Below are 25,826 nucleotides of genomic sequence, written 5' to 3' on the forward strand. Positions count from 1 at the left end.
CTTGGAGCAGGGAGGTTTGGGGTGAAGGTGAAATGGCTTGTCCACCCTTGTCCTTTCTCCCCACCTACTGGTACACCACCTGTGTTTGTTATGATGGAAGGAGAACGGTGCTCCCATAGGAGTTGGGAGTCACGGGACCATGCAAGGACCAGAGCACTGTATGTAGCGGTCATACAAGCAGCATGTACACACAAACACCAGCAGAGCCCTGCAGACTTCTGAGAGTCTGGTGGCTGGCTTGCACAGAGCGTGTTTCTCAGCTAAACTGTGAAAGAAACCCAAGTGTCTCTTGAGTTGCTGTAGTCTGGACAGTTCTTTTGTGTTTAACTCAATCAGGATCCTGAAAGCTCCACTGGAACCTCCAGGGAGCCTGCGGAGACCACAGGTCTGAGTGCCTTTTTAGCGAAGATGCATCTTTTAGCGAAATGCATCTCAGGCTGAAGAGTAGACAGATGGGCTTGGCAGCATTTAAGAATAGGTAGGATTACAATTGTGCCAGGCACAATTTTAAAGATTTGTGAACTCTAAAGATTTCAGGAAAATCAGTTAACACAAGCCTGTTGTGATGTCCAGCTCTGCGGCACCAGACTCATAAATGGCAATGGGACCATCATCCCTAGTTGTGCACTGAGGCAGCCCTCTTTCCCTCTCTGGGCTTCTGTCTCCCATCAGAAAAGGGCAGTAATCCTCATCAGGAGAGAGCAGCAGGACTACCCTCTCCTGCTACTCTCTCATCATGAGAGAGAGAAATATTCAGGCCTGGCTGGGTAGACCAGATGCCTCAATTCCCTCCCTTCCCCTTTCTTTTGTTCTTCTCAGAGGTAAGTTAGGAGACTCTGAGAATGAGAGTCCTCTCAGAATGCACCCGAATCACTTGGGATTCTTGGCGGGAAGCAAAGGAAACCAACCAGGGTGGGATGAGCAAAAGTCATTTATGAGAAGTCTAGAGAATGCAGCTGGGAAAGTGGGTGGGAAGCAGGGTGGAGAGCGATAGACAGGGTCTCCCTGCATGGATGCAGCCGGGCCCCAAGATTTGCTGTGGATAATCCTTTGGCTGGTCCCACCTCAAGAGTCCAAACCCAGAATGACCAAGATTCTGGGGATGGGGGAGGTGGGCATGAGAGGAGCACCGTTTTGGACAAGCCTGGCTCACGCATCTACCCCTTTGCATCCAGGGTCTGGGGGGAGAAAATATTTGGCCTCTTTGGTTGCTGTGGTGGGACACTAGGCCCTGCCTTCCCCCATGTGGAAGAGTGTTCAGGTGCTGGGTGGTGAGGACAATGACAACCGTCCACTGCTGCATCTTTCAATGTTCTTTGGTGGCCTCAGCAGGTTTTAGACACCTCGGAAGTGCTGTGCCAAACCCCAACCATTTCTTTCCCATTCATTTCACGAAACTGGGAAGTAGAAACATGGTTAGAACAGAACCCAAAGAGCTCTCCTCCTTCGAGAGCTGGAATCATTGTTTTCCTTCAAGCTGTGAGCATCATGAGGAAAGCAAGCATCTAAGCCCCGCTGAGAGGCCGGAACCTGGGACCAGGAGTTCTGGTATCAAGTACTTTCCCATCACCTCCTCACTGTACCTTGGGCGGGTCGCTTACGCTCTCTCAGCTTTGACTTCCACATCTATAAAAATGGTTTTTGAGGCAATGAATGTGAACACACTTCAAACTCTGAAACACGGTATCACTGTGGGAAGCCTTCTCACTGGCGTGAACTACAACCAGGACTCAAGACTGCTCCAGTGTGAGCAGGGTACCCAGGAGCCCTGCCCGGCACACATGGGCTGACCTGGGGTTCTGGCTGTTGCCTTCAGTCAGTGAACAGGAATGGACATTATTCCCAGAGATGCTAAATTCAGAGCCCCAGCCACAGAGGTGATGGCTATGTTTGACTGAAGGCTTGGGGACAGCTGCTGCCCAATTCCCAGCTCTGCCATTAACTCTGACCTTGTCCCTCCACTTGCTAAGCCTCAGTCCCTTCAGTCCTACCATAAAGACAGGGAACCCCAGCATTTGATGGTTGTGGGATCTTAGTTACCTTAGTCCAGAGAGGGTGCGGACTATATGATTTAAGAACCATTCACTTTATCTTTGGGATGCATTAAATTAGCTGCTAAAGCAAGTGGGAGCAGAGGTATCAGATTTTCTTTTGCAACACTTTTAAGTTGTATTTAAAAAACGAACTCCCTGATGACCTCCTCACAGGGGTGTGTGTGAAGACCTGTGGGTGGAAAGATGGTACCCCAGGAACTGCGAAGCTTGTTGGGAGTTCCATGGGGGGAGGGGAGGCCGGGGGGGAGGAAAATCTGACCTTGGATGAATGGCCAAGCAGATGCTTGCAAGCCAACCACCAAGCTATGACTGGATTTTGGTTTAAATATAAGAGAAAAACATGCCTCCTGGTTTTATAGGATTTGTTTGTTTGTTTTTTTGCTTAAACTCCTCCCAAAGTTTAGTCAATGAGTGTCAAACTGTCCTGCACATAAACAGCACCCAGGGAACTTGTTACAAGGTGGATTTTCAGACTCTGTTCAGATTCAGAAGGTTTGGGATGGTCCCAGGAACCTGCATTGTTACAACAGCTGGTCTTGGACCGGACTACTTTTTGGCTGACAAGCATCTAAGCCTGCAGCATACCAGGAAATGCTAAGTGACACCAGAAGGAGGCGTGTCCCACTGTGAGCCTGGTCAAGACTGATCTCCTGTGAGGCCCAGGTTTTCCTGTAATTTTAGAGTTGAACAAGGTGAAGTCTAGGGCCCTTTGGGTTTGATCTCTGAGGTAGTTCAGTGAAATCTCCCAGACTGGTCAGCTGCTCTCTCTGCCCAAGGAATGCACAACTGTCTGAAAAGGTAAGCCCTGATGCAGGTCGCCTTACCTTGAACACCTTGAGGCTTAGTGGAAATCTGTCTTTTGCCTTTAAATTTTGCAGGATGATGTTGATGGATATGATGGCATTGTTGCTTTCCATGCCCTCTGGCACAGAGAAGACGTGCTGCGTGTCCCTCGGAAGTCCTTCTGCATGAGAAAGAATTGTCATTGGAGCTCAGTTTGGCTTCTTTAAAGCTCCTAGACCAGGGCCATTGCCAGACCAGAGCCATGCTGGTTCAGAAAGTTCTTGTGGCTTGTGTTAGGAACTCTGGATTTGGAGACCTAAGGCTTTGGGTCCTGGTCCCCACAGTTACCAGTTGTTGCACAAGCTTCTTCATTTTGTGAACCTCTGTCTCCTCCTCTTAACAACAAGGAAGAAAATATTTCCTTAACTGTAAAGTTGAGGGCTATTTTTATCATAAGTGGAATGTCAGAATTCTCAGTTATGTATGAGCTTGTGCATTGGTGATAACCATCAGATCCCCGAAATGCTAATCCCCAAGCACCAATGGAGACAGAAACAAACAGGCGGAGGGATGGCCACTCACGGTACTCTACTACCCAGGTGTGCTCATCAGAGCCAGAGCAAGAGACAGAACTAAGGCGACTAATTAAGGTAGATTCAAATACATAGAAGAATGAAGACAAGTCAAGATAGAGAGGAATGAATGCACATCAGCAGGGTCGCAGGTTGGGAAGCTCTGAGAGGGGAATAGGAAAGCACAGAGGCTCCTCCTTGTGAGGGTTGAACAAGATGATGCATTCAAGGGTACCTAGAAGTGCCCAGTGGGTATTTTCTTGCTGGCTCCCTTCCCTCTTTTCCAAGAGAAGAATATCTAAGAATAGCCCCAGTGTATCATTTTGCATAGTTCATTGATATGCGCTATATCCAGGGAAGGGAACTTTGGCCCCACAGTCAGTTGGGCTCTGGAAGGTCAGTCACAGGCTCTGGAAGGTCAGTCAGTTGCCCAAGTGTGACTGGGAAATTCCTTAGAGTCCACCCATGGCCTCCTGGTGCCTAGGTTCTCTGACCAGAGGGTGAAGATCCTGGAGGTTGAAAATAGGGAAACCTGGGGGTCATTCAAGCAAGCCATTCTCAACAGGCAGGTGCCAAGGAGAGGGAATGGTCGTGTCTAGGTGCAACACATGCATACTCACACACACACTCACACTCACACACACACACACACACACACTTGTTTGCATAGCTTCCCCTCTCGAGGATGTGTAAGCATCCTCAGGTTCACGTTCACGGGGAGCTAGTTCATCCATCTGTGTGGTAAATGGGGAGCAGGAGGTGTGGGGAGAACATGTGACCCTCCCAAGGTCACACTCAACAAAATTCATCTCAGGGGAACCCAAGTCCAGCTCTGAGGTGCCCACCTCCGGGATCTCAGGGTGCGGTGGCAGGATACACCCACCAATGTGGGGCAGGAACATTCTCTTATGTCTGGATGGTGCTTTATGGGGCAAAGTGATGGTTTAATCCAAGCCCTGACTTTTATCTAGTGTTCTTTCCATAGCTCCCCAGTCCTGGGTAATTACTGAAGAGCAGTGAGCCCGTCCTCCTCCTGGGAGGCAGGTGTAGGTGAGTAGGATTGTGGGAGGGCATGACAGGGAAGGGGAGGCCCACATGAGATTCCCCCACCCAGCCCACCAGCAACTGTTTCCCTTGGAGAACAGCTACTGTCCCTTTAGACTGGAAGATTTCTCTCAAGTTCAGGCTGATGGTCTAGAATCAAAGGCCACTGAGACTGGAAGCCAGGGCACGGCTAGGGCTGGCTGCTTCCATCTGTCAGAAGAATTGCCAACATCATAACTACCTGTGGTATTTCCTGGAGTTGTACTGTTCTTCAACATCATCCGGGACCATCTTTCATGAGGCACATTTCCTTGGTTTAGACCGACTGGAAATTGGTTACATATAAGCAGGCAGGAGAAGTTGTCTCGGAAATCTTGACATGACATCCTGTTATGAGCAGATTATAAACATCATTTTACTGGTTTCGTCCCTAGGGTGGCGGTGCCCTTCACTCCAGTCCACCTTTGTCTGTCAGTTCCAGTATTCATGGACTTACCCCTGTCCTACCCAAAGACCAGAGCCTCAGCCTGCCTCACTCACTGTCAAGGATACTTTTCCCTCCTGTGGTCGGGAGGACAGGACTGAATAAAATTCCAGGTTCTGCAAGTCCCTCTCATGGCCGTGAAGGATGGCTGTTGTCTCTCTCTACTCTGCGTCCCACGTGGTGCCAGGAAAATGACTGTTTCCTCGGACCCTCCACCAAACTCATTGTTGAGATCCTTATCAGAATAAAATGGTCTCAACATCTAAAATCCCACCTTGTACTGGCAACCAGTGCTCATCCCGTTATCCGCAACTGACAAATTGTTGGGCACTACACCTGAAACTAATGATGTGCTTTATGGCTAAATGAATTTAAATTTTAAACAAGGGCAAAAAATAAGAAGAAAAATAAAATCCCCCCTTCTACTGTGATCAAAGTAGAGATATTGGCAATATTTTTCCCTTCTAATTTACATTTGTCTCTCTGCTTCTTGATTCATAGACCCGGTCTCCTTTTCACACATGCTAAATCCATTTGAATATGTTACTAAGCAAACAATGTAACCTCTCAGGGAAATGTCTTATTATCCTTTAAGATGTGAGCACATGGCTGAGAATGTGTTTTTTAAAAATCTGGTCCTCCATAGCTGCTGGGCGAGGACACGGATGTCTCAGCCAGAGCTCTAGAGTCAGGGCTGGGAGATTAAGACCGAATTGCTCTTTTGGAAGACTGTGGAGCTCCAGGGGGATACTGTGGGTCCTGACACACAGAGGTGATAACCAGGCATCCTGGTTTCTGGGAAACTATTGATTTCAAAGCTTGGGGGCCAACATTCCCTTTACCATTAACATTTCCTGGAAGTTCCAGTATTTCAGAAATGAAATCCCTTTCACACAGAGAGAAAGCACACAAATAATTTCCCATCCAATGCTTGTGTGTCTTGGTGGAAAAAAAAAGAAATAGTCTCCTTCTACCTAGGTCTCTGCAAAGCTAATCCCTAGTCCCACCAAGGTTTAGGAAAAGGGGTAGGGATTGAGGGTGTGGGCAATAGGTAAAGCTTTAAAATGTAGTTTTAAAAGAAAAATACCAAAACTCGCCATCTTCCTTATTCTCATACAGCTGTCTTCTTTGTTGTTCAGGGATTTTCTGCCATTCCAAAGACCTGAGCGTGGAAACACAGACCACAGGGTTGAGAGCTCCTGAAGGACTGCATCTCTGCAAAACGTGCCCCAGCAGGAGGCTTGTCCTCCACGACTTTTCGGGGTGCGGGTGGAGGGAGTCATTCTACCTAGTGACAGAATCTGTCACTGTCTGTATGCTGGTGGCTTCCAAATGGTATCCAGCCAGATTCTCTTTCCTGAGTGTTAGATGGATAGAAGCTACGGGCAAAGCCACATCTCCACCAGAGGCCATAGTGACCGGGAAACCAGCCTATCCCAAACTGCCCTCTGCCTTCTCCCAGTGCCAGAGCAGAATTGCAAGAAGCCACTCCTCCCTTCAGCCCGCCACAGGCAAGCAACGGCCAAGTCATGGTGATTTACAATTCCACCTCCGAAACCCCTCTCAAAGCCATCGGCTTGCTTCCATTCCTCCTGCTACTCTCCCGGTTCACGAACCCTCATCCCCTTTTTGGACTTCCCACTAGTCTCCCACCAAGCAGTCCTTCCCATTTCCCTATCTGCTATCCACATGGCCATCCAAATGATCTTTCTAGAACAGAAATCAGATTCTGACATCTCCACGCTTAAAACACATCAGGGGTTCCCTTGTCCTCTCAGGATGAAGTTCAAGCTCCCGAAACAGAACCTTGGCCTCTGCCTCCCTCTCCTTTCCCAGAGCAGCTCCCCACTCCCCCACACACCCCACACTGAAATTCTGTGCTCAGAACATGAACGTCTTCATCTCCTTGGAAATACCTGTCCTGGTCTGCCCTGGCCTTCGCGGTGAGGCTCCCTCTGCCTGGGATGTTCTTCCTCCTTTGAGCCCTGTAACCTGAGGATGTCACTCAGCTTTCCTTCTAAAAGCCATCTCTGTTGGAAACCCTGCTTGTCCCCCCATGGTGCTCCCAAACCACCTTAAGAGTCCTTGCCCTTCCTCAGAACGCACATGGCAGCCATACCACTCCTGCCTCAGCACTTGGGACCCCGTGTTTCTGGTGCTTCTTTTTTTCTCACCATCCCTCCCTGGACTCTGAGCTCCACGAGCTCAGTGACGTGCTCTCACCATCACGTCATCCCAGGAGCGAACCCACTGCCTGGACACTCAGACATGCAATAGTTCTCAACGTGCCTAATGAATAAAGTTGCCCAGTTCCCTAGGGTAATGTATTCCAGAAGCTGGTCCTAGGGTGTGTGGTAGAGGAGGAGGCCCTCACAGGCAGAAGCGAGCAGCTGTCCCGTCTTCAACCTGCTCCCCATAGCAGAGACAGGCTCATAAGCAACAGCCCCCAGAGGCACAATGTGTCACTGATCTCTCTCTAGGAGTGGTTTGCATCTTTCTTGGAGGACCTGGGTCAGCTCTGTGCCGGGAGAGCAAGGAAGGGACCACCACCCAGGCTTCGGGCCGTAGGCTGAGCCAGTCAGATGTGTTATTGTAAAATGGCAATTTTATAATTAAGTGATAATTACATTTTCTGCAGTGTGTAAGGGAAAATAAATGTAGTGTAAATCAATATGCCATTGATTCATGCAAGTTTGCCTTTAAGTGTGTGCGCCTGAAATTTCAATTATGGCTGATATTAGACCATCCGGCTCTCTCCATCCCTCTCCATTCCTTGGAAAGCAGGGAGATGGTGATCATCTGATCACCTGTCACTTTCTAATGGCTCTGCTTCTGGGGGGACCTGGTGAACCCAAGCACAGCCAGGTATGTGACCCTCACAGCTAGCACGGCCTGGCCCACCTCCCCAGTCCCTGCTCTGCATGAGTCTCGCCCTCCTGAAGGGTCTCAGAAATCCCACGCCCATGGGGTGGAAACCCAACTTCCCAAGCTGCCATTGGGCTCTCTGGTGCCAGCTCCCAGCACTTCTCTCCCGGGTTCCTCTGTTGACTCTGAACACACCCTAAGCCTTCCTGGCTCAGCGCAGTGGTCTGCACATCCCTGCCCACCTGGTGATCCTTTATTTTTTCCCTGCTTGAACTCAAGTTCGACTCTACCTGTGAAGCTTGCCCTGAACATGTCAGCCCATGGGAAACTCTTCCCTAATGCCTGGTGCCTCGCTGCCTTCACCAGTCATGAGATATTTAACACAGGAGGCGAGGTTGAATCTGTTGCCTCATCTCCCGCCCCAGGCAAACGTGTCACTGACATTCGCCCTTCCCGCCTCCAACCCCAGCAGCCAGCCCTGAGTCAGGGATTCTGTTAATCACATCGGCCCCTGGGCCATACTGGCAGCTTGGGGTCGTGACTGAGAAAGAGAACTGGCAAAGGCCAGAAGTTGCTAAGGTTTACTTTGGAAGAGGCAAAGGAAGGAAGGAGGCTTAGAGGCAAGATAAATGAGAAGGGGGAACAGTGAGTGAAAATGCAACACTGTTCATGGTTCATGGTATTGTAATGTCATTCCCCTTCTGGGGAGGGGGTTCAGCTGCTCTGTTCTCCAGGGGGGCATCTGAGGTCCCACCAGGTTCATTCTATGAATTCATGTTGCTTGCTCCCCCTTTCTACCCCCAGCTTCAATGTGTGTTCATGTTCCATTTGACGAGTGTCCATGTTGAGCAGGCACACACCAGCTGTTGGGGCTCAAAGACGATCAGAGTGGGCCCTGCCATAGCCTGACTTGTGGCATCAGGTCGGCTTCTGGGCAGCCTGGAAGTAGGGCAGGGACGCTGGCCAACTCTGCATTTGTCTTCCAGAACTCGCTTCTCCCTGTGCTGACTTTCACTGCTGTCGGGTGCCGCTCACCTGTCTGTTTGAATGCTCGGCATTTCTTTTCAGGTCTTATTCTCTTTCCACCATTGCCTCCACCTGCCCTGCTGGCTGCCCGAGGAGCAGGTAACCTGTCCCCAGCTGGCCCTCTAGGGACAGCTGTCTCATTCTTAGCAAAGGATGGGGACCAGGGATCAGTCTTCTTGGCAGCTTGGAAATGTTAGCCTGGCTCCAGGGAACCACTGAGCACACAGCTGTGTCCCCACTGGCCAGCTGGGGCAGAGTGCAGCCATGTGGCACATGGCCAAGGGGCCTCTGACACTCACTCAGCTCCATTCACTCCTCCTACGCGAGCAAGGTGTGAGTCCAAACACTGATTATACATCAGAGTCCAGATCAGCAGGGAGGACGGACAACCCAGGCAGCCAGAACTTTGGCTCAGTTCTCCAACTCCCCCAGGAATGAAGTCTTTTCCTTATGGTGTCATCAGGATAAAAATCCCATGGGATCCCTTATGGGATGAGGCTCCTTCTCTCCATTTCTCTCTGCCAAGTAGGACTTAACATATGTCCGCCTCCTTCCCCAACCCTTTAAAAAAACAAGTAATTCTGGGTAAGTAGGTTCACAGTGGTTAAACTGTAACCTTCTGGGAGGTAGACACCGGGTCTTGTCATCTGTACATATCCCACAGCACCCCTAACACAGTATACCCCTAACACAGTATATACACAGTATACTGTGTGCAGGGAGCACACAGTAGGGGTCTAATAGATGCCTGGCAAATGGCATCATGGGAATGGGAGGTGGACTGACAGCCACACACAAGTATGAAATGGACAGTGAGATCTGTAGCAGCTGAGACAGAGGCCGCCCTCCTGGGGCAGGGGCTCTTGGCACACCAGGCCCTCAGGAAGGCTGGAGAGAGGTTTTTGGAAGCCATACCCATCACACCAGCGTCCTCTCCATTCAATGCGTCCCCAGGGGTTCCACAGGCGGATAAGATCTTCCCAGCCCCTCCAGGACTGAATCTGCAAAGAACAGAAAAAGAGCCCGTCAATGCTCTCCAGCAAAAGTCAGCAGAAAGAGGGGATATGAATGCAGCTGCTTTTTACCTCCAAGGACTAATTTAACTTCTGACCTCATTTGGCTGCAGCCAGAAAAAAAATTGAAAGGAAAAAAAAAAAATCAATGTCTCTGTGCTGCCTGCACGGAGTTGGAATGAGGGAGGAGAAAACGGCCCCTCCTTCTGCTCAGCACCTCGAAGGGCAGACACAGCTTCATCATTCCCGCTGAGACCTCCTGGAACGTGGGTGGGCTGAGATGTAATAGCAGATACATAGCACAGGACGTTGCCGCGGGCTGCAGAGGGGAGATCTTGATGGGTCCCCAACCTCCTGCAGGCTTTGTTCCCCGCCCACCCCCCCCCCCCACACCAGCATCTCTGTTCCACAGATGCAGCTGCTCTCCTGCCCGCGGTGCACTGGGAGCTGTGCTGGGGTCTCCACCACGTGGTCCTGAGCGAGAATACGGAGGAGGCTGATTCAAGCAAGAGTGGGACATGCTGGGGGTCAAGACAGCTGAGGTTAGCCCTCCCACACCTGCACCCTGGCACTGCCCCAGGCCCCCCGTCACCCTGCCACCATAGGCAGGCAGGCACCTTGATGACCTGAACTTTCCTTCCTTCCCCAGGCACCATCAGCACTAGTCCCCCGATATGGAGGCTGGCTCCATCAGACCACGGAGGCCAGAGTCCAGGACCGTGATAAGTTACAACAAAACGAACTCAACCCTTTGAACCCACATTCCCAGATCCAGAAGCCCTCAGTCTGGTGAGAGGAATTAAAGCGTGTTATGTATTGTAGTTGGACGCGGATGGGTGCTGAGGTCATCCGTGGAGGCCGAGTCCTCGCAGGGGCCAGGGAAGTGGCCCACTTGCTCCGTAGTTCCAGGCCAGAGGCAGCGGAGACAGCCCTGAGCGCAGTCTCACCACATGGAGGAGAACCCCGCATATGCAGGTGGGGCTCGGAGCCCAGTGTCACCGGAGCGCCCTCTGTCCTTCAAACTGTCAGTGGATATTTATAGAACCCTTGTCTTGCACAGGAGGAAACCGAGCACCAGAGAGGTTAAGAAATCTTCCCAAGGCCACGGTGTAAGTCGCAGAAGAGTTCTCATCCTATGCCACGCTCTGAATTTGGAGATGGGAGCAGATAAAGGTTACAGCTGCTCCAGGGCCCAGACCACTCTCGGGTATGGCCACAACCCTGACCTCTGCATCTGACCCCTGTGCCACCAGGCCAAGGCCCGTGTCATCACCAGTAGGGCAATACCATGTAGGAACAACGCGGTCAGACGGGCCCAGAGAACTTGGCTTGGATAAGGTTCTCTTCCATCCACTTCCATCTGGCTGGCCTTATAGGGAAGGTGCTTTTGTTTTCAAAGCTGCATGGGATCGGGGGGCGGGGGGCTCCTGGCACAGACCCGGGTTCCCCACCCCCAAGCACTCCAGGTCTCGCACTCAGTGTATTTATTAACTGTCAGCGCCTCGTGGAGCCCACAGAGCAGGGATGTGAGACATGGTTGTCCGGTGGCCCAAAAAGCTTAATGAGCCACCCTCAGTGCCCACCATAGTCGGGGCTGAGATGGGCATGGGGGTGGGGGGGAGGAACGGCCAGCAAGTGAAGCAGCTGAAAGCAGGGCTTTTTAAGTGAGGCATGCAGATAAACACTCACCCCCTTGCCCAGGGGAGTCACCGCCCGAGCTAGGTGCTAATAAAATATGCCAATTTCATTTATCTTCCTGTCTGTGTCCCGCCCAGAGGAGGATGAGCAGATTAAGAAACACACTGCATTACAGGCTGGTTTAATCTTAGCCCTTGAGGTCAGTTGTGACCTCCTCGTTTTGGAGGAGAAATCTTCAACCGAGTCAAGTTCCTGGGCCTTGGCAGAGAGGTTCAGGGATCACACTCAAGGCCAAGGTCATGACAACCTCTGAGAACTCACTCTTGCTTCACCTCTCCCGGCCACTCACTGTACCCCCGGCCCTGGCCACACTCTCAGAAAGGGTCCCCGCAGGGAAGAGTTGATGCAGGTTATCTAGTGCAGGTTGATTATTTCCTCCAATGTATTCCCTTAAACGCCAGTCCCGCAGGTTGTCAATGATTAGTCCTAGGAGAAGTGGTTTCAGGGCTCATGGCAGATTAAAACCAAGGGCTATTTCATTATATAAAGGGCCTTTCCCAGGAAGGGCGGAGACATCACGCCGGTGCCATGGCTCCTTTGTTCCAGCACAGATCACACATCGATCATAGCTCTTTCCCCAAATCCGGAAGCAGTGCCAGAGTCTCGTCCACACAGTCATCCGAGCAGCATTATCGATGGATCAAGGCTGACACACAAGGAAACCAATCTGTCATCCCTAGCCTGGACTTTGCACACCTGGGACAAGAGTCGTGGGAAGTGGCGTGTCCCTGTGTGGCCTGGTGCGACGATGGCGCTGGCTGACCCCATGGAGAATTCTGAGACAGACTTGGGGGCATTTGGAGGAGGAGAATCTGGGGCCACTGTGACTGGGGTCTTCCCTGCTTAATCAGGGTGACCTCTTCCTTGCTCGCGGGAAATGTGTTCTGAGCGCCTCCCATCCATTCTGTGATGGACGCAGAGATTCAGTGACGTCAGCTTCACAGGCCACAGAGGGACACGTTTACCCACTCACGCAAGTGCACTCATCCATAATCCCATGAGCATTTATTAGGTGCCTACTGTCTCCCAGGTACTGTGCAGAGGAAAGCATTTTGTGATGCATTTCCTTAAGGAGAAAAACAGGAGGCAGAAGATAGTGCCTCTATTTTGTGGAAAACTCACCAAGACACAAAACGACAGAGCAAGTGGCCTGGGGTCACTGGACGGGAGATAGACTGATACAGAAAGAAGGAAGGCAAAGATGAGAACCCATGCCAGAAACAGTGCCCGATGGTCAGCGTTCTATGGTCATAAACACCTGTGGAAAGTGTACCCTGGAGCTTGGGATGGCCTCTCAGGGCCTCAAGGACATGATTAGCCTCAAGAGTGGTGGGAAATAGAGATAGGGAACGTGCGTGGGATATTGTCTCAAGGCCAGAAAGCACAGTTACCACACAGCTGGTGTCCAGGCCCAGCGGTTTCAAGTAGCTGTGTTGACACTGACCTTCCCCTCTCAGGCTTCGGCTTCTCACTTAGGAAAGGAGGAGGCTGGACGTCAGTCATGTTTTCAGGACCAAATGATACTACACACAGTAATCACATACGCTTTTGTCTACCCCAGGTCCATGTCTGCATCAAGGGGGAACACTGTCCACCAACAGCTGTCCTCCCCTCTTCCATGGGAATAAAGTCTAGACAGGATGTTTCCCAGACTCCCTTGGGCCTCCATGTGGCACGTGACTAAGTTCGGAGTAATGGGGTCTGAGAGGACATGGTGTGTGTGTTTTTGGATGGGTGCCTTCTATATGAATAGATAAGTATCCCCGACTTCTTTTCCTTTCCCTGAATGGAAGATGGCCGTCCTCAGAGCAGCTGCCCTGGGCTCACAGGGAGGACCCACGTTGCTGATGGTGGAGCCACCTATCAGCTATCAGCTCTGGGTTTACCTGCTTCCCTGAGATAGGAATGAACTTTATCTTATTTAAGCCCCTGTTTTTTGGAGGGCCTCCGTGGTAGCGGTTTAGCTGGTACATAACCAACAAAACCCTTCCAGGGCTTGCCCTAGTCAGCTGGGTGGTTCTTTCTTCTTTCTTTTTGGGCTAACCCCACAGTCCAGCGGGACACTCAGCCCATCTGTGATCAGCGCAAGGACTGCAAGAGCTCTGGTGGGTCCCTGGGGGAGGAAGATGCTGGGCACCAGAATTTCTGGATGGATGGAAGGAATGAGGCCGGGTGGGGGCTTGCTGAAGGCATGGGATGCTGACTCTTGTTTTGAGGAACAAGAAAGCTAGACACTCCCTGTGGGAGACTTACCCGCTCGGCTCCAGTCACGGTGTATGCGTGCTGACTCACCAGGCCGTTCTCCAGGCTCCTGGCCACACCTGTTGGCTTCAGAGGGGGAAAGCAGACCAAGCATTACACATTCACATGTTCCTCAGAGGAACAGAGAAGCACGGTTCAATCAGCAGCTAAACTGTGCCACTAGAAAGGCATAGGCTCCTGGAAATCTTTTCTACAGGGACCGAGTTCGCAGGCTGCTGGGTGGTTGAGACCCCAGGCATGTCATACCTCCAGAGACTACCCTGTTTCTGACAGAACCCCAGAGTCCCGAGGCCAACGTGGACTGCTTCCTCCTCTAGTCCCTTGTCCTCAATGACACGCGGCACAAAACACGTCGGCTGGGTGTCTTGGAGGAGCCCAGAACACCCAGCACCCCTACGCTGTGAGCAACTAAGTTTTTGGGGGGTGTTTCAGATTGCGGGGTGTGACCCAAAGCCCACATGTTTAGAGAGTGCAGGAAATATTCTCACGGATAGGGAGCTGGCTGTCTCAGAATAGACTCCAAAATAATTTGGAGGGTCGTCCAAGCTTTTCAGAATAGGACATACTGACCTTGGGATGCCGCCCTTGGAGCCAGTGAGAATCAAAGGGCTGCCCAGTCCCTCCGGACCCCATTATGCCTGGTCACACGGCTGTGCTAGGCAAAGGCCTCAGGGTCAGGCCATAGGCATTCGAACCCAGCTCAGCCATTTACTGGCTGTGTGAGGCTGAGAGTTTTCCTCAGCCTCTCTGAGCCCATCTCCTCTTCTGTAAGTGAATTCTGCAGCCCCTGTCTCAGAGGGATGGCTGCTGTGAGGATGACATCAGGCACCGTGCCAGCGCCCCATGGTGCCCGCTTGGCCATGCCCCTTACTAGCTGAACTGGCTGGTGGCTAGATACTCCTGGGTGAGGAGTCGAGTCTGTTCACCTCTGCCGGGGTGGCGCAGGTAATCAGGGAGCCTGCCTTGGCCGCTGTCTTCACCATCATCACCAGGTCAGAAGGAAAGCTCAGGTCGACGTTAGTGACCACCCCTCCCGTGAGGTCCACCAGGGAGTCAGGAAGGAAGCCGTAGTGCAGGTTGGCATAGGACCCATGGAACCTAGAAGAGGGAAGTCACGTCAGCCACTCTAAGGCCTTTGGCGAGATGCTCCAGGAAGGGAGCTTGTACACCTGACCTCTGCGTATCGCCCAGTGAAGGACCGCCCAGTCTAGCCCCGGACCATGACCACCTGCCATCTATTCGCCTGGATGAAGGTTCTGCCGCTGTCCTTCCCCTGGTCTCCCAGGGCTGGGCAGCCCCACAAGCAGCAGTATCGTGCAGGGGTTAGGAGTGCAGGTGCTGGAGCCTCAGGCCAGAGGTCGAATCCCAACCTCCCCACATGTTTAGCTGCCTGACCTTGGACAAATTACTTCCCTGGCATATGGCAAGCCCTTAATAGACATCGGATATTAGGATGATGAATATCCACTCTTTCCTGTTCCGCTTAACAATAGTGGCAAGTCCTTGCTGTGTGAGGGGTACCATGCTAGGCACAGAGTGTTCAAAGGTGGGCGAGACCTCCCCTCCAGGGGCTCAGCCAACAGCCCGCCCGGTGCCCGCTGTGGCCACAAGCAGCCTCCATTCTGCAGTGCAAAGTGTGGTCCAGATCTCCCGCTCTCAGAACTAACCCCCTCATCCCAGGACCATCAGGGAGGCAAGTCGACTGTACTGAAGGTAACGAAGGTGAGGACGAGTCTTACCTAACACATCGTCCAAGAAAGCCACGTGGAACCTCATACGTGTCCTCTACTGCACCTCTTCCCACTCTTGAGTGGGGTTTCTGCTCCTGCCCGGATTTGTAGCCCCATCTCCCCTCCTCTCCATCCTCCCCCAAACCTGAGCAGCCCCAGTCACTCACTAGGGAGGCCGAGAGATCCCAGATTCAAGAGACAAACCCCTCTAGTTCAGCTCCCGGTTTCCCCTCTCATGAGCTCCCAGTCACAGGCAGGAGGCTGAGATTTTCTATGGCTGCCTTGGTTGGCAAGGGAAGGGGCATTGGACAGTCCCCACCTCCACAGGGGGCTGTGCCAGGTGTGCTGGTCCTGGCACGTGTGGCTGGCAGTGGGCGTGCTTGTGGCTGTCACTGTTGGGCACAGCAAAGCTACGCTCCCCCTGCTCCTACCTGCACTTGTTGCTCCTTCCCTGTGGCCCGCTCCTTAGAGTAACTCGTCTAGTTTCTTCGCATCCCTTGAGGATCTATTTGCTCTGAAAACATGTGGATCATCTTGGAGCAGAGAGGAACTGCCCGTCGGTCTGGGGGGCTCTCGGAGGGGCACAGGTCTGAGCTGAGTTTATGCGGGTAACGCCAGTGGTGCGGGCATTCCAGGCAGGAAGGATCCCCGGAGCCAGAAGAGCATGGCGGACCGGGGCCTTGTGATGGTGCTCCTGGGAGAGAGGTTAATGCTGACCACTGAAGGAGGGCCAGACAAGAGCAGATTTGTTTTTAAGTTCCTGTCAGCGGGGTGAACTGGAAAGGCTCCCAAGGAACCCCAAGATACAGACAGGGAAAACCCATGAAGACCTGAGGCTGAGGCCAGGCAGGGAGAAGACCCTGCCTCCTGGTGTCAACCCTGCCCAGCGGGAGCCTTCCCCACCACTGCCCCAGTCACTCAGGCTTCTCACCTGCCACCTTCTCATCTGTCCCCAGCCAAGGCCGTGCCCCTCACAGGCCAGGGGCAGTAGGGAAGCTCTGACCGGGCTTGCTTTCTGGTAACGCAAATCCTGTGGGTCTCTGGGCCCGAGTTCCTCTCTGTGGCTCCTCTAGGCGGCCCGCAACCCTCCCTTCTGGGTCTTTCACCTGAGAACAGCGAGGTTGACTGGGTAGGCTCCTGGGGCCCCTCAGTCCTTTCTCCCATAGTCCCTCTCTCTCCTCCTGGGCACCGGCCAGTATTCACGTAAATTCACTTCAGCAAATACAGGTCAAATAGCCACTGAAAGCAGGACAACCACCCAGGCACACATGCCGCGGATGCTTACAAGTCCTTTATAACAGGAAGCTAAGGATACACAAAAGGCCATTCTGCAGAAACTGCCATGTGACAGGTTGATCTCAACTTGTTTTTAAAACTGGTTCTAGGGGCTCCTGGGTGACTCAGTGGGTTAAAGCCTCTGCCTTTGGCTCGGCTCATGATTCCAGGGTCCTGGGATCGAGCACCACGTTGGGCCCTCTGCTCAGCAGGAAGCATGCTTCCTCCTCTCTCTCTGCCTGATTCTCTGTCTACTTGTGATCTCTGGCTGTCAAATAAATAAATAAAAATCTTTAACCAAAAAAAAAAAAAACTGGTTCTAAATCTTATCTTCCTGTCGCTCCCTCTCCCTGACCCAGGGTTATGCCCTGACCAACTCTTATCTCTGGGGTATTTACTTAGTCAAAGGCAAAGCCTGCCTTTGATAATGGTCATGCCCAATTGGGTCCAAATTTCTGACTCCTGATTTCCCACAGGTTATTCTGGCTCTGGTCCTAGAGTAGGAGGGGCTTTGCTGAGGGTCCTGGAAGTTCACAAAGACTGGGGTTCTGGAACCCATTCTGGAGCCCACCAGCCTGACCTCCCCAACTGTAAGAGCCCCTTCTTGGTGAGGAACTCAGGGGCCCTCCCTAGCTTTCAAAAGGGCTGCACTGGGGCCATTCCAGAAAAGAGCCAGGACCTGGCTCAGCAATGTCAGGCCCCCTGCCTCAGTGTCTGGGGGCCCCATCTGAGGTCTTGGATTCACAGCACCCCACAGTTGCCACAGAGAGACCCAATGCCTGGGGAAGGCCAGCAGCCTCTCTCTCGCCATCTCTCCATGATGCCCACAAACCTGTCTCAGCAGCAGCTGGGTATTTGACAAGGAGCTATCTCTCTGCTTCACAAACATGAGCTCACAAATCCTGCTGATGCTTCGGGAACATGGCAACTATTCTTAGCCCCCTTTGCTGACAGGAAACAGAAAGGGAAGGAGAGATAGAGACAACTGTGTTCACCACACCTGTCACTACACCTTGTCACTTGAGCCCAGGAATTCGGAGAGTGCCTTGTTCTCATCTCTGGGCTGCAGCCTCATTTGGGGGAAGTGTCTATCTGCCCAGCTATGCGAGGAAAGAGGGAAGAATTCAGACATCTACATCAGAATCCAAAAGGACGCTAAAATGCTGGGATTCTTAATTGCCCAGATTCTGTGCAGGGTGATACGCAACCTGACAGATGTTGTCCTGCGATTTCCGATGTTATGACCTCTGGCGGGGGGTGGGGTGGGGTGGGAAACCCTGCGGATGGAGATCTGACAGACTCAACCGATTCATTTCCAGACTTCCCAGTTGCCAGGAGAGTTGAAAGTTTGGGATGCATGTGTTCATTGGCTTACATTCGTGGGTGGGGAGGACGGTCATCTCCATGGGGATGGATGGGTTCTCCATGTTTGTGCCTGACTCTGAGCTCCAAAGAAGCAAAAACACAAATCTTTTTAACCTAAAACTGACAGCATTAAGGGTTGATGGAAAAACCTGCGACAAGGGGAAAGGTTCTCATCCCAGCTTGGTCTCAAACACCATGTGCCCTTGGGTTGCTCTGCGTATCAGTTTCTTCATCTTTCAAAGGAGGAGGCAGGAACTGAGGCCGACAGAGGCCCCTTCCAGCCCTGAGAGCTCTCATTCCATTGCGCTCACTCCTTCATTCTATGGTTCCCTTCTTCGGATAGAGAGGAAAGCTTTTAAACAGCTTACTAGTTTGAAACATTTTATCCTCCACTAGATTTCTTTAGGCGGTGGAATGTGGATTCCGGGTCCAGTTTCCCATTTTCTTTTCAAGCTGAATGATGGCTTTAGGTCGACTGTTAACAAAATGGGGTCAAAGTAATCATTTCATTCCACAAGGTTTCTAATTCTCCAAGTGAGCTGGCATGCTCCCCTTTTCACAGAAGGAAAAAACTGAAGCCCTGAAGTAGTGAGAGCTGAATCCATACTGGAAAGAAATGGCAGTGTTTGGGTAAGTAGCTTAGAAGCAAATTAACCTCCCTGAACATATGGATCAGTTCAACAACCTTGGCTGTTAGCTGGGGTTCCTTCTCAAATGCTAATGAACAGCTCTTCTTGACACGGAAAGGAGCAATAGCTTTAGTTTTCTACAAATAGGCTCAACAGACAGAATGCAAAAAAAAAAAAAAAAAAAAGCTCTCGAGATACATGGCTGTTCAGATCAAGACCTCTAGAAGGACAGGGACTGGAGTGCTAACATGGTCTGTGGGGTTTTTAACATCCTTCGGGCCCAGGACTGGACCCAGCAGCGTCTTCAGTCTTACTAAATAATGTCTCTGAGCAAATCACTGAAAACCAGAGCAGATTCAGGCTAGTGATTACCATCACGTGACTACTGAGAGTCTTGGCTTCCCATCCTGTAAAATTTGGTTGGTGATGATGATCTTTAGAGAACCTGATTTGGTGATATTCCACTAATTCATTTTCTCCTGAAAGGGATGGTCCCTTTGTCTCTTAGCATTGATTTCTAGCTCTGATGTGTCCTGCATAGGTCTCTGCGCCATTGACCATTTCCGCTTAACACATATTCTTGCTCACACCTACTTAAGTCAGTCTCAGAGTCTTTGTCCCCGTGCCAAGCACAATGCCTGGCCTGTGGTTAAAGGCTCAGTACACATCTTCTGAACACATGCAACTCAAAGAGTCTAAATAAAACTTATGAATTGGGGTGAACTTGAGCTTGTTAACACTAGAAGGTAGTCCTTGCATCATGACGCTTGGATCATAGAATAACCAGCAACGCCTGCGCTGCCTACCCCACCCCCCAGCACAGATACCGTCTCATAGTAGTCATACAGGGCCCCCAACTGCCCGACCTCACTTTGAGCTGTCTTGCCCCTAGGTCTTTGCTTGAGTCAATCCCATGGTTGGGAAGAACTTTCCAACACATCCCCTTTCTTCTTACTGAAATTCTATCCAACCTTCAAGGCCTCACTCAATGCCCTGTCCTCTATACAACCTCAGCCTGACTCTCTGTGAGTCAGAAAGTCAAGAATGTTCTCTCTCTCTCTCCTTCCCTCAGGCTTTGACCATCAGCGATGCTATTATATTTTACTCGGGCTCTTATCCCAGCCCTTGCAATAACAGTATTATGAGTACATACCTCTGTTCAGTCCTGCCCTGCCCACCACTTGCTATGTGTCTCTGGGTTCCTCCCTTGGCCCCAACATAGCCTTGCAGGCAGTGATTTTTTTATGGGGGATGCCCATTCAGGTAGCAATGCTCTGATGCTCCCAGGGCATCACATGCATGCAGAGCTGCCCCAAATCCTAGGGCGAGCTGCTATGCAACATCCATCAGGGCCAGCAGTGGGGCAGGAAAGGCAGCACTGAGGCCCTGGTCAGAGGGGCGGGCTACCCTTACTTGGCATAAGCTTTCTCCAGCAGGCAGGGCCAGAACTCTTGGTCGTTGCTGCGAGGACGCACAAAGAGGTACTCCTTTTCCAGGATAGGCAGGCGATCATCAACCACCACTTCCACCCACTGGCCACACTGCCAGAACTGGAAGAGAGAAAATATATGCCTTAGTGGAACCGGGGCAGAAGGGAGCTTCTGAACCCACAACCCATGCCAAATGATAACCACTGTCATGACATGACCTCATCACTGTCACAACAAACTCTATCCAAAACAAAATCCTGGCCCAGGTCAGTGGACCGAGGCCAGGCATGTCAACTGCACTGGACAGATGAGTCACAGATCAACTGAGTCAAGGAAGATACAGGCTGCGTGGAGAGAGACTTGGGTTTTAGTTAGACTTTGCTGTTAACTCTGGCCTCACATTGGTAAGTCCTCTAGGAGCTTCAGACACACATGAGACTTTCCAGGTATACCATGGGCACAAAATGGCAATAGACGGAACAGATGTTGAATAACAAGGAGACTGGTAGATACAGAGTATTATCACAGGAGACAGGAGAGCCGACTGGGAGCCAAAGCCTCGAAGGAGGAGGCAGGACTTAAACAGGTGGCAAGGAGGTAGGAAAGGCATCCCAGATGGCAGGGACAGTGTGGGCGAAGGCCTGAAGGCTGGATGTTGAGGATTGCTCGGGAGCATTGAGCAGTGACAGGCTTGCTCTGGCCCTCTTCAGCCCATGTGAAGCTGGCCCTGCCATCAGAGCAGCAGAAATGAAACTGAGTAGCACCGCTACCGCTAAGCGTGCAAATGAACCAGATGTTCCTCTCCAAAACAGACCGCTTTAATCTTCAGTGTTCAACTCTTAATGGTTCACCGGAGGACGTCACCAAATGAGGAAAATTCCTAACAAAGCCAGCCTTTTGGAGTTTCTTCATTGGTCTCCCCTGTGCCAGATAAGCACCTGGCCTTCTAGCTTCAGGTCTGAGGCTCAATGAAGGCAAGTCTCTGACAGGTGGGCTCAGAGTAAAGCTGGGTGGATGTGGTCTCTCCTCTGTTTGGCCGTGATGGGAAGCCATCCACGTGGTCTTTTCCACAGCTGGATATCCCAGATGCTGGGCCACTGCATCCAGCTGAGGACGCACTTTCCAAGTAGAGTTGGAGACGGAGACAGAGATGTCAGTGGAAACAAAGCAAAGATGTTTTCGTGGTCATTAATGAGCTCAGAGCACTGCAGCTGGTTCTGGTACAGCTGCGATTTGGGTCCCTAATGCAGTCAATTGTGTAGAGAGGTTAAGAGCCAACAGGCGTGTTACCAGGAAGGAGACCAGGAAATATGTTTGAGATGCCAAGGAAAACTAGAAGTGGCGTACTGGAAAAACAGCGTGATCTGGATAGCAAATTGTAGCAGACAGTGGCCAGTCCCCTGAACTGTGCTTGAGTCCTGGTTTTCCCTTTAGTTATCTGAACAACAGATACTGTATAAGACACCGAATTCTCTGGGTCTCAGTTTCTCTGTGTTCTCAGTTTCTCATCTGTCAAATGGTGATAAAGTAAGAACCTCCTCATAGGGCCGTGATTGGGGTCAGATGAGATTGTGAACGTGAGATCCAGCTTGGAACATAGAAACTATTTTTCTATAGCTTCTTTGTTCAGCACCTAGGATAGTGCCTGGTGCAGAGCAGACTATCAGGAATGAGTGAGTTCTGACTTGAATGAGCTCCTCTGGTTGGTTTTCACTGAGAAGTCCCCTTCACCCCGGTATTCCCGGGTCGAGAATGAGACCACTGATGTGATTTCCTGGTTCCCCCCGTTAGGTGAGGAGGGCTGGCATACGAATAATGTCTAGACCCTCAAAGAGGCATGCTGGTGCCATTTTGTCAGCACCCACGTGTCTGAGGGACGCCAGAAGTGTTTTGGGCAAAGCAGTCATGCTGCCTGGGCATTGGATTCTTTTTTAAAAATTTTATTTAATTTTAATTTTAATTTTTTGGGGGGAGGGCATTGGTTTCTTTCCAGAGTGTAGTGTCCAAGCTCAGAGTGATGACAACAGATGTATAGAAGTCAACACCACAACTTTTTCTGGAGAACTGAGGAAATTTCTCACCATTCAGAAGGGCAGAGAGAGTTCCATCTGGGCCTCAGTTTCTCCTAACCATGTGTTACTACTAGTACTTGCAGGCTGAAGTGAACTCAGACAGTAAACCTTGTATCTTCTAGCTTACTCCTTGTTCAGTTCCTTGGACCACCAGGGTCAGCATCCCCCGGGAACTTGTTAGAAGATCTAGTATGCAAATAGTTGAACTTCAGGAAGAGAGAACAAAATAAAGGAGGACACCCAAAGGTAATGAAGGGATGTTTAGTTGAGCAGGAAAAGGAGATAGGTCTTCAGAATGAGAGGGCTCACTGAATTCCAGACAAGATTAATTTTAAAAAGGCACACATCGGGACAAATTCCAGAGAAATTTCTGAACACCAAGGAGACAGAGTACCTCTCCTAAATTCGCAGTTTGAAAAAGCATGTTGCAAACAAAGCCAAGAGCGTAGATTAGCATTGGATTTTTCTTTTGCAACATTGGAAGTAGGAGACAAAGGAATAGTTTACAGATATTTGAGGAAAGGGAATGGGATCCAAGAATCCCAAACCCAACTGGCATATTATTCGTAAGTAAGAGCAAACAAAAAACGCCCATGTGACTGGAAGAAATTATTCAAGGAACTACTTACTTAACGAGGATGAAATTAGAACAAAAATCTTAAGAGGGGATGAAGGGTGAAAGCAACAACAGTGGGCAGTGAGGTTTAAATATGCTTCGTATAAGAAACATGGCGAAAGTGAAATTGAGGATGAACCGAGATGTAACAGGAAAACGTAAATGACAGGAAGCTGAAGTAGGAATACGGATATCAGATAAAAAGGAATTCAAAGCTCAATACATTAAATACAAAAAAGAGGGATATCGTGTGAATTTATTTCAACCACAGGATAGCAAGAACATAAACCTTTAGGCATCACAGAATATAATAGGAAAAGTTTAAAGCCTACACATCTGAAAACATGAGAGGAACCCTCCAAGGTATAGCTTTGGGGAAGAACTTCAGTTCACCTCTTTTAGGACTTGATTAAATCAAGCAGACAAAAAAATAAGCCAAGATCAAAAAAAAAAAAGTTAATTGCAGAAACAACAATCGGCAAATTGGAAAGCTTCAGTCCACATGTAAAATTTTTGCCCACCGGATGGATATTCTCATATGTCCATGAAGCATTTGCAAAAACTGTTGTAGAATTGACATAAATAAAACCTTAATAAGTCCCCCAAATGTAGAGATTTTATGAATATGTTCTCTGGTCATAATTTAAATAATCTAAAACTCTACAACCAAAACTTAACCAAAACCAAAAGTATATTATCTTAAAATTAATACAGGTAGTTCCAGATGATTTAACTGTTGTTGGTTTTACTTTGAAAGAACAGATAAGCAATGATTAACAACCAATTGTTCAAATTATTTCAGATCAAGGTATATAAAAGTTAATGGACACATTGTAAAAAGCCAGCATAACTCCAACGTAGTCAAAATAACTAGAAAACAATTCTATGTATGATATTGATGCAAAAATTCTAATAAAAATTTTATCAAATTGAATCCCACAGTACATTAGAAAAAAAAGGCACAGCAGAAGAGTACATCACTAAAATCAGAGAATGTAGGACTTTGCTCTTGTCATTCTTATTTAGGATTGTGACCTAACTAATACAACAGAGCAAAGAGAGTTCTAGAAATATTAAAAATAGAGACAAAATTATCTTTATTTGCAGAGAATATCAGTTAATTAAAACACACACACACACAAAAATAAAACTGATCAAGGAGCTTGGTAAGGTGGTTAGATATAATTTAATATATAATAAGGAGTGGCTTTCCTCTTGTCAGCAACATCTAGTTAGAAATGAAGGGGGAAAATCTCATTCATACTAGCTACAGAATTGTAAAATATTTGGGAATATATTTAATGAGAAGGCTGTCACACCAATATGGAAACATAACTATAACATTTTATTGAAGGGCATAAAAGCATTTTATTGAGGTTCTGAATAGATAGACAGACCACATTTCTGGGAAGGAATAATTAAAATAATAAAAACGTGATGTTTCCAAATTTAATGCTGCTCCACTCTGCATCACAGTGGCGTCTCTTTTTAATTAGACACAACGATTTTAATATTCTCATGGAAAAATAAATGTGCAAGAATTACCAAGATATTTTTGAGGAAAGAATAATGAAGGAAAACTTATTCTACCAGATGTTTCATCTGATTCTAATGCTCCTGTAATCCAAATAGCAAAATATGGCACAGGGATCAACAGAGACAAAGGTTCAATGATGTACAGGATTCTTGATTAATGACTTTTTTTTTTTGCTAATTGTTTCTTCCATTTCTTTTTATTTACATGAAAACATTTATTTTTACTCTCATGCTTCCTATGTGCTGCCAGATGCTGAGCTCAAGTCCTTTAATAGAGAGAGACAAAGTAATTAACACATAGTGACTCTTCCGTCTTAAGCTAGCAGACCACAAGGGTGTTCAAGACGCTCGCTTCCCTGTGCTTCCAGAGAACCCATCCACGTAAGGAGCGTCCCAGCAGTGCACATACCCGGAAACGGAAGATCCCTGCATACTGGTGTGAAAAGCTTTGGTCCATCAGGATCTTCTGCAGATGCTGCCGGTTCAGAGTCAAGGAGCCCAGCGCTGCCAGGAACCAGCAATCTGCTGCAAGGGAATATAAGCCATGAGAGTTCTACTGAACACATCTCGAAGCCCCACCCCACACATTTCACAGGTCTCCGTATGCCTTCTTCTGAATAATGCTTTTTTTTTTTTTTTTTCCCCCTATCCGAGTGGTGAGAACTGGGGAAGGTCTCACTAGGGCCAGTTCCAAACAAGATAGAGAAGGAGCTGGTGCTGATTGGGGTTAGTGGTGTGGGGATGATGGGGATTAGTGGTGTGGGGTTGATGGGGGTTGGCATGGCTGGAATGAAGGTAAAGGGGATTCGAGGGATGGTAATGGCGATGATGAGGAAAGTGAAGAGAGACCCAGCCAGGCTTCAGCAGGGCTGGTGGGCCAACTTGCATCTGATTCTCATTTTGCCAGAGATGCCCAGAGCTGAAGTTCTAGGAAATGTTGCCGGAGTGAACAGTCCGTCCACAGCAGCACCAAGGATGCGGATCTTGCCTCCTCAGAAGCTGGAGTAGAACTCTGGGGTCTGGGTGGGCACCACCCTTTGTCTCTCCCTACCTGGAGGCTGACTTCAGGCAGCCTGCTTATTCCAGGGCCCGGAGGAAAGATGTTGAGTCCTTACCAGCCTTTCCTTGTTGGATGTCAAATCTGCTTGCACCTTCCAGGATGAAGTGAGGCTCTAATTTCCTGTTTAATATATCCTTAGGCAAGAGGGAGAAAAGCCATGAGCATCTTTCATTCCTCTGTGTCTCCAGGTGGTACCTAAGACATCACTCACTTTGTCTTTGAAGGGTAGAGGTTAATTCTTAAATAGGTGCCTAAAATCTGAGTTGGGAAAGTTCCCCACATTCTTCTGGTTTGATTGCTATCAGGAAGGCA

The 25,826-nt window shown here is 49.7% G+C and overlaps 1 protein-coding gene across 1 annotated transcript in view; it reads right to left on the reverse strand.

Moving 5' to 3' along the window:
• Positions 1-25,826, reverse strand: part of CAPN13 (calpain 13) — an 80,493-nt gene that overhangs the window by 25,476 nt on the left and 29,191 nt on the right. Inside the window, exons 3-11 of the mRNA XM_045979788.1 lie at positions 25,570-25,648; positions 24,864-24,979; positions 20,214-20,350; positions 14,728-14,899; positions 13,793-13,867; positions 9,744-9,829; positions 6,025-6,099; positions 4,695-4,840; positions 2,879-3,018 (exon numbers count right to left, since the gene is read on the reverse strand). Of these exons, the coding sequence (XP_045835744.1) occupies positions 2,879-3,018; positions 4,695-4,840; positions 6,025-6,099; positions 9,744-9,829; positions 13,793-13,867; positions 14,728-14,899; positions 20,214-20,350; positions 24,864-24,979; positions 25,570-25,648 (1,026 nt within the window). The remainder of the gene's footprint in view (positions 1-2,878; positions 3,019-4,694; positions 4,841-6,024; positions 6,100-9,743; positions 9,830-13,792; positions 13,868-14,727; positions 14,900-20,213; positions 20,351-24,863; positions 24,980-25,569; positions 25,649-25,826) is intronic.

This window comes from Meles meles, chromosome 15 (genome assembly GCF_922984935.1).
Source record: "Meles meles chromosome 15, mMelMel3.1 paternal haplotype, whole genome shotgun sequence".
NCBI lineage: Eukaryota > Metazoa > Chordata > Mammalia > Carnivora > Mustelidae > Meles > Meles meles.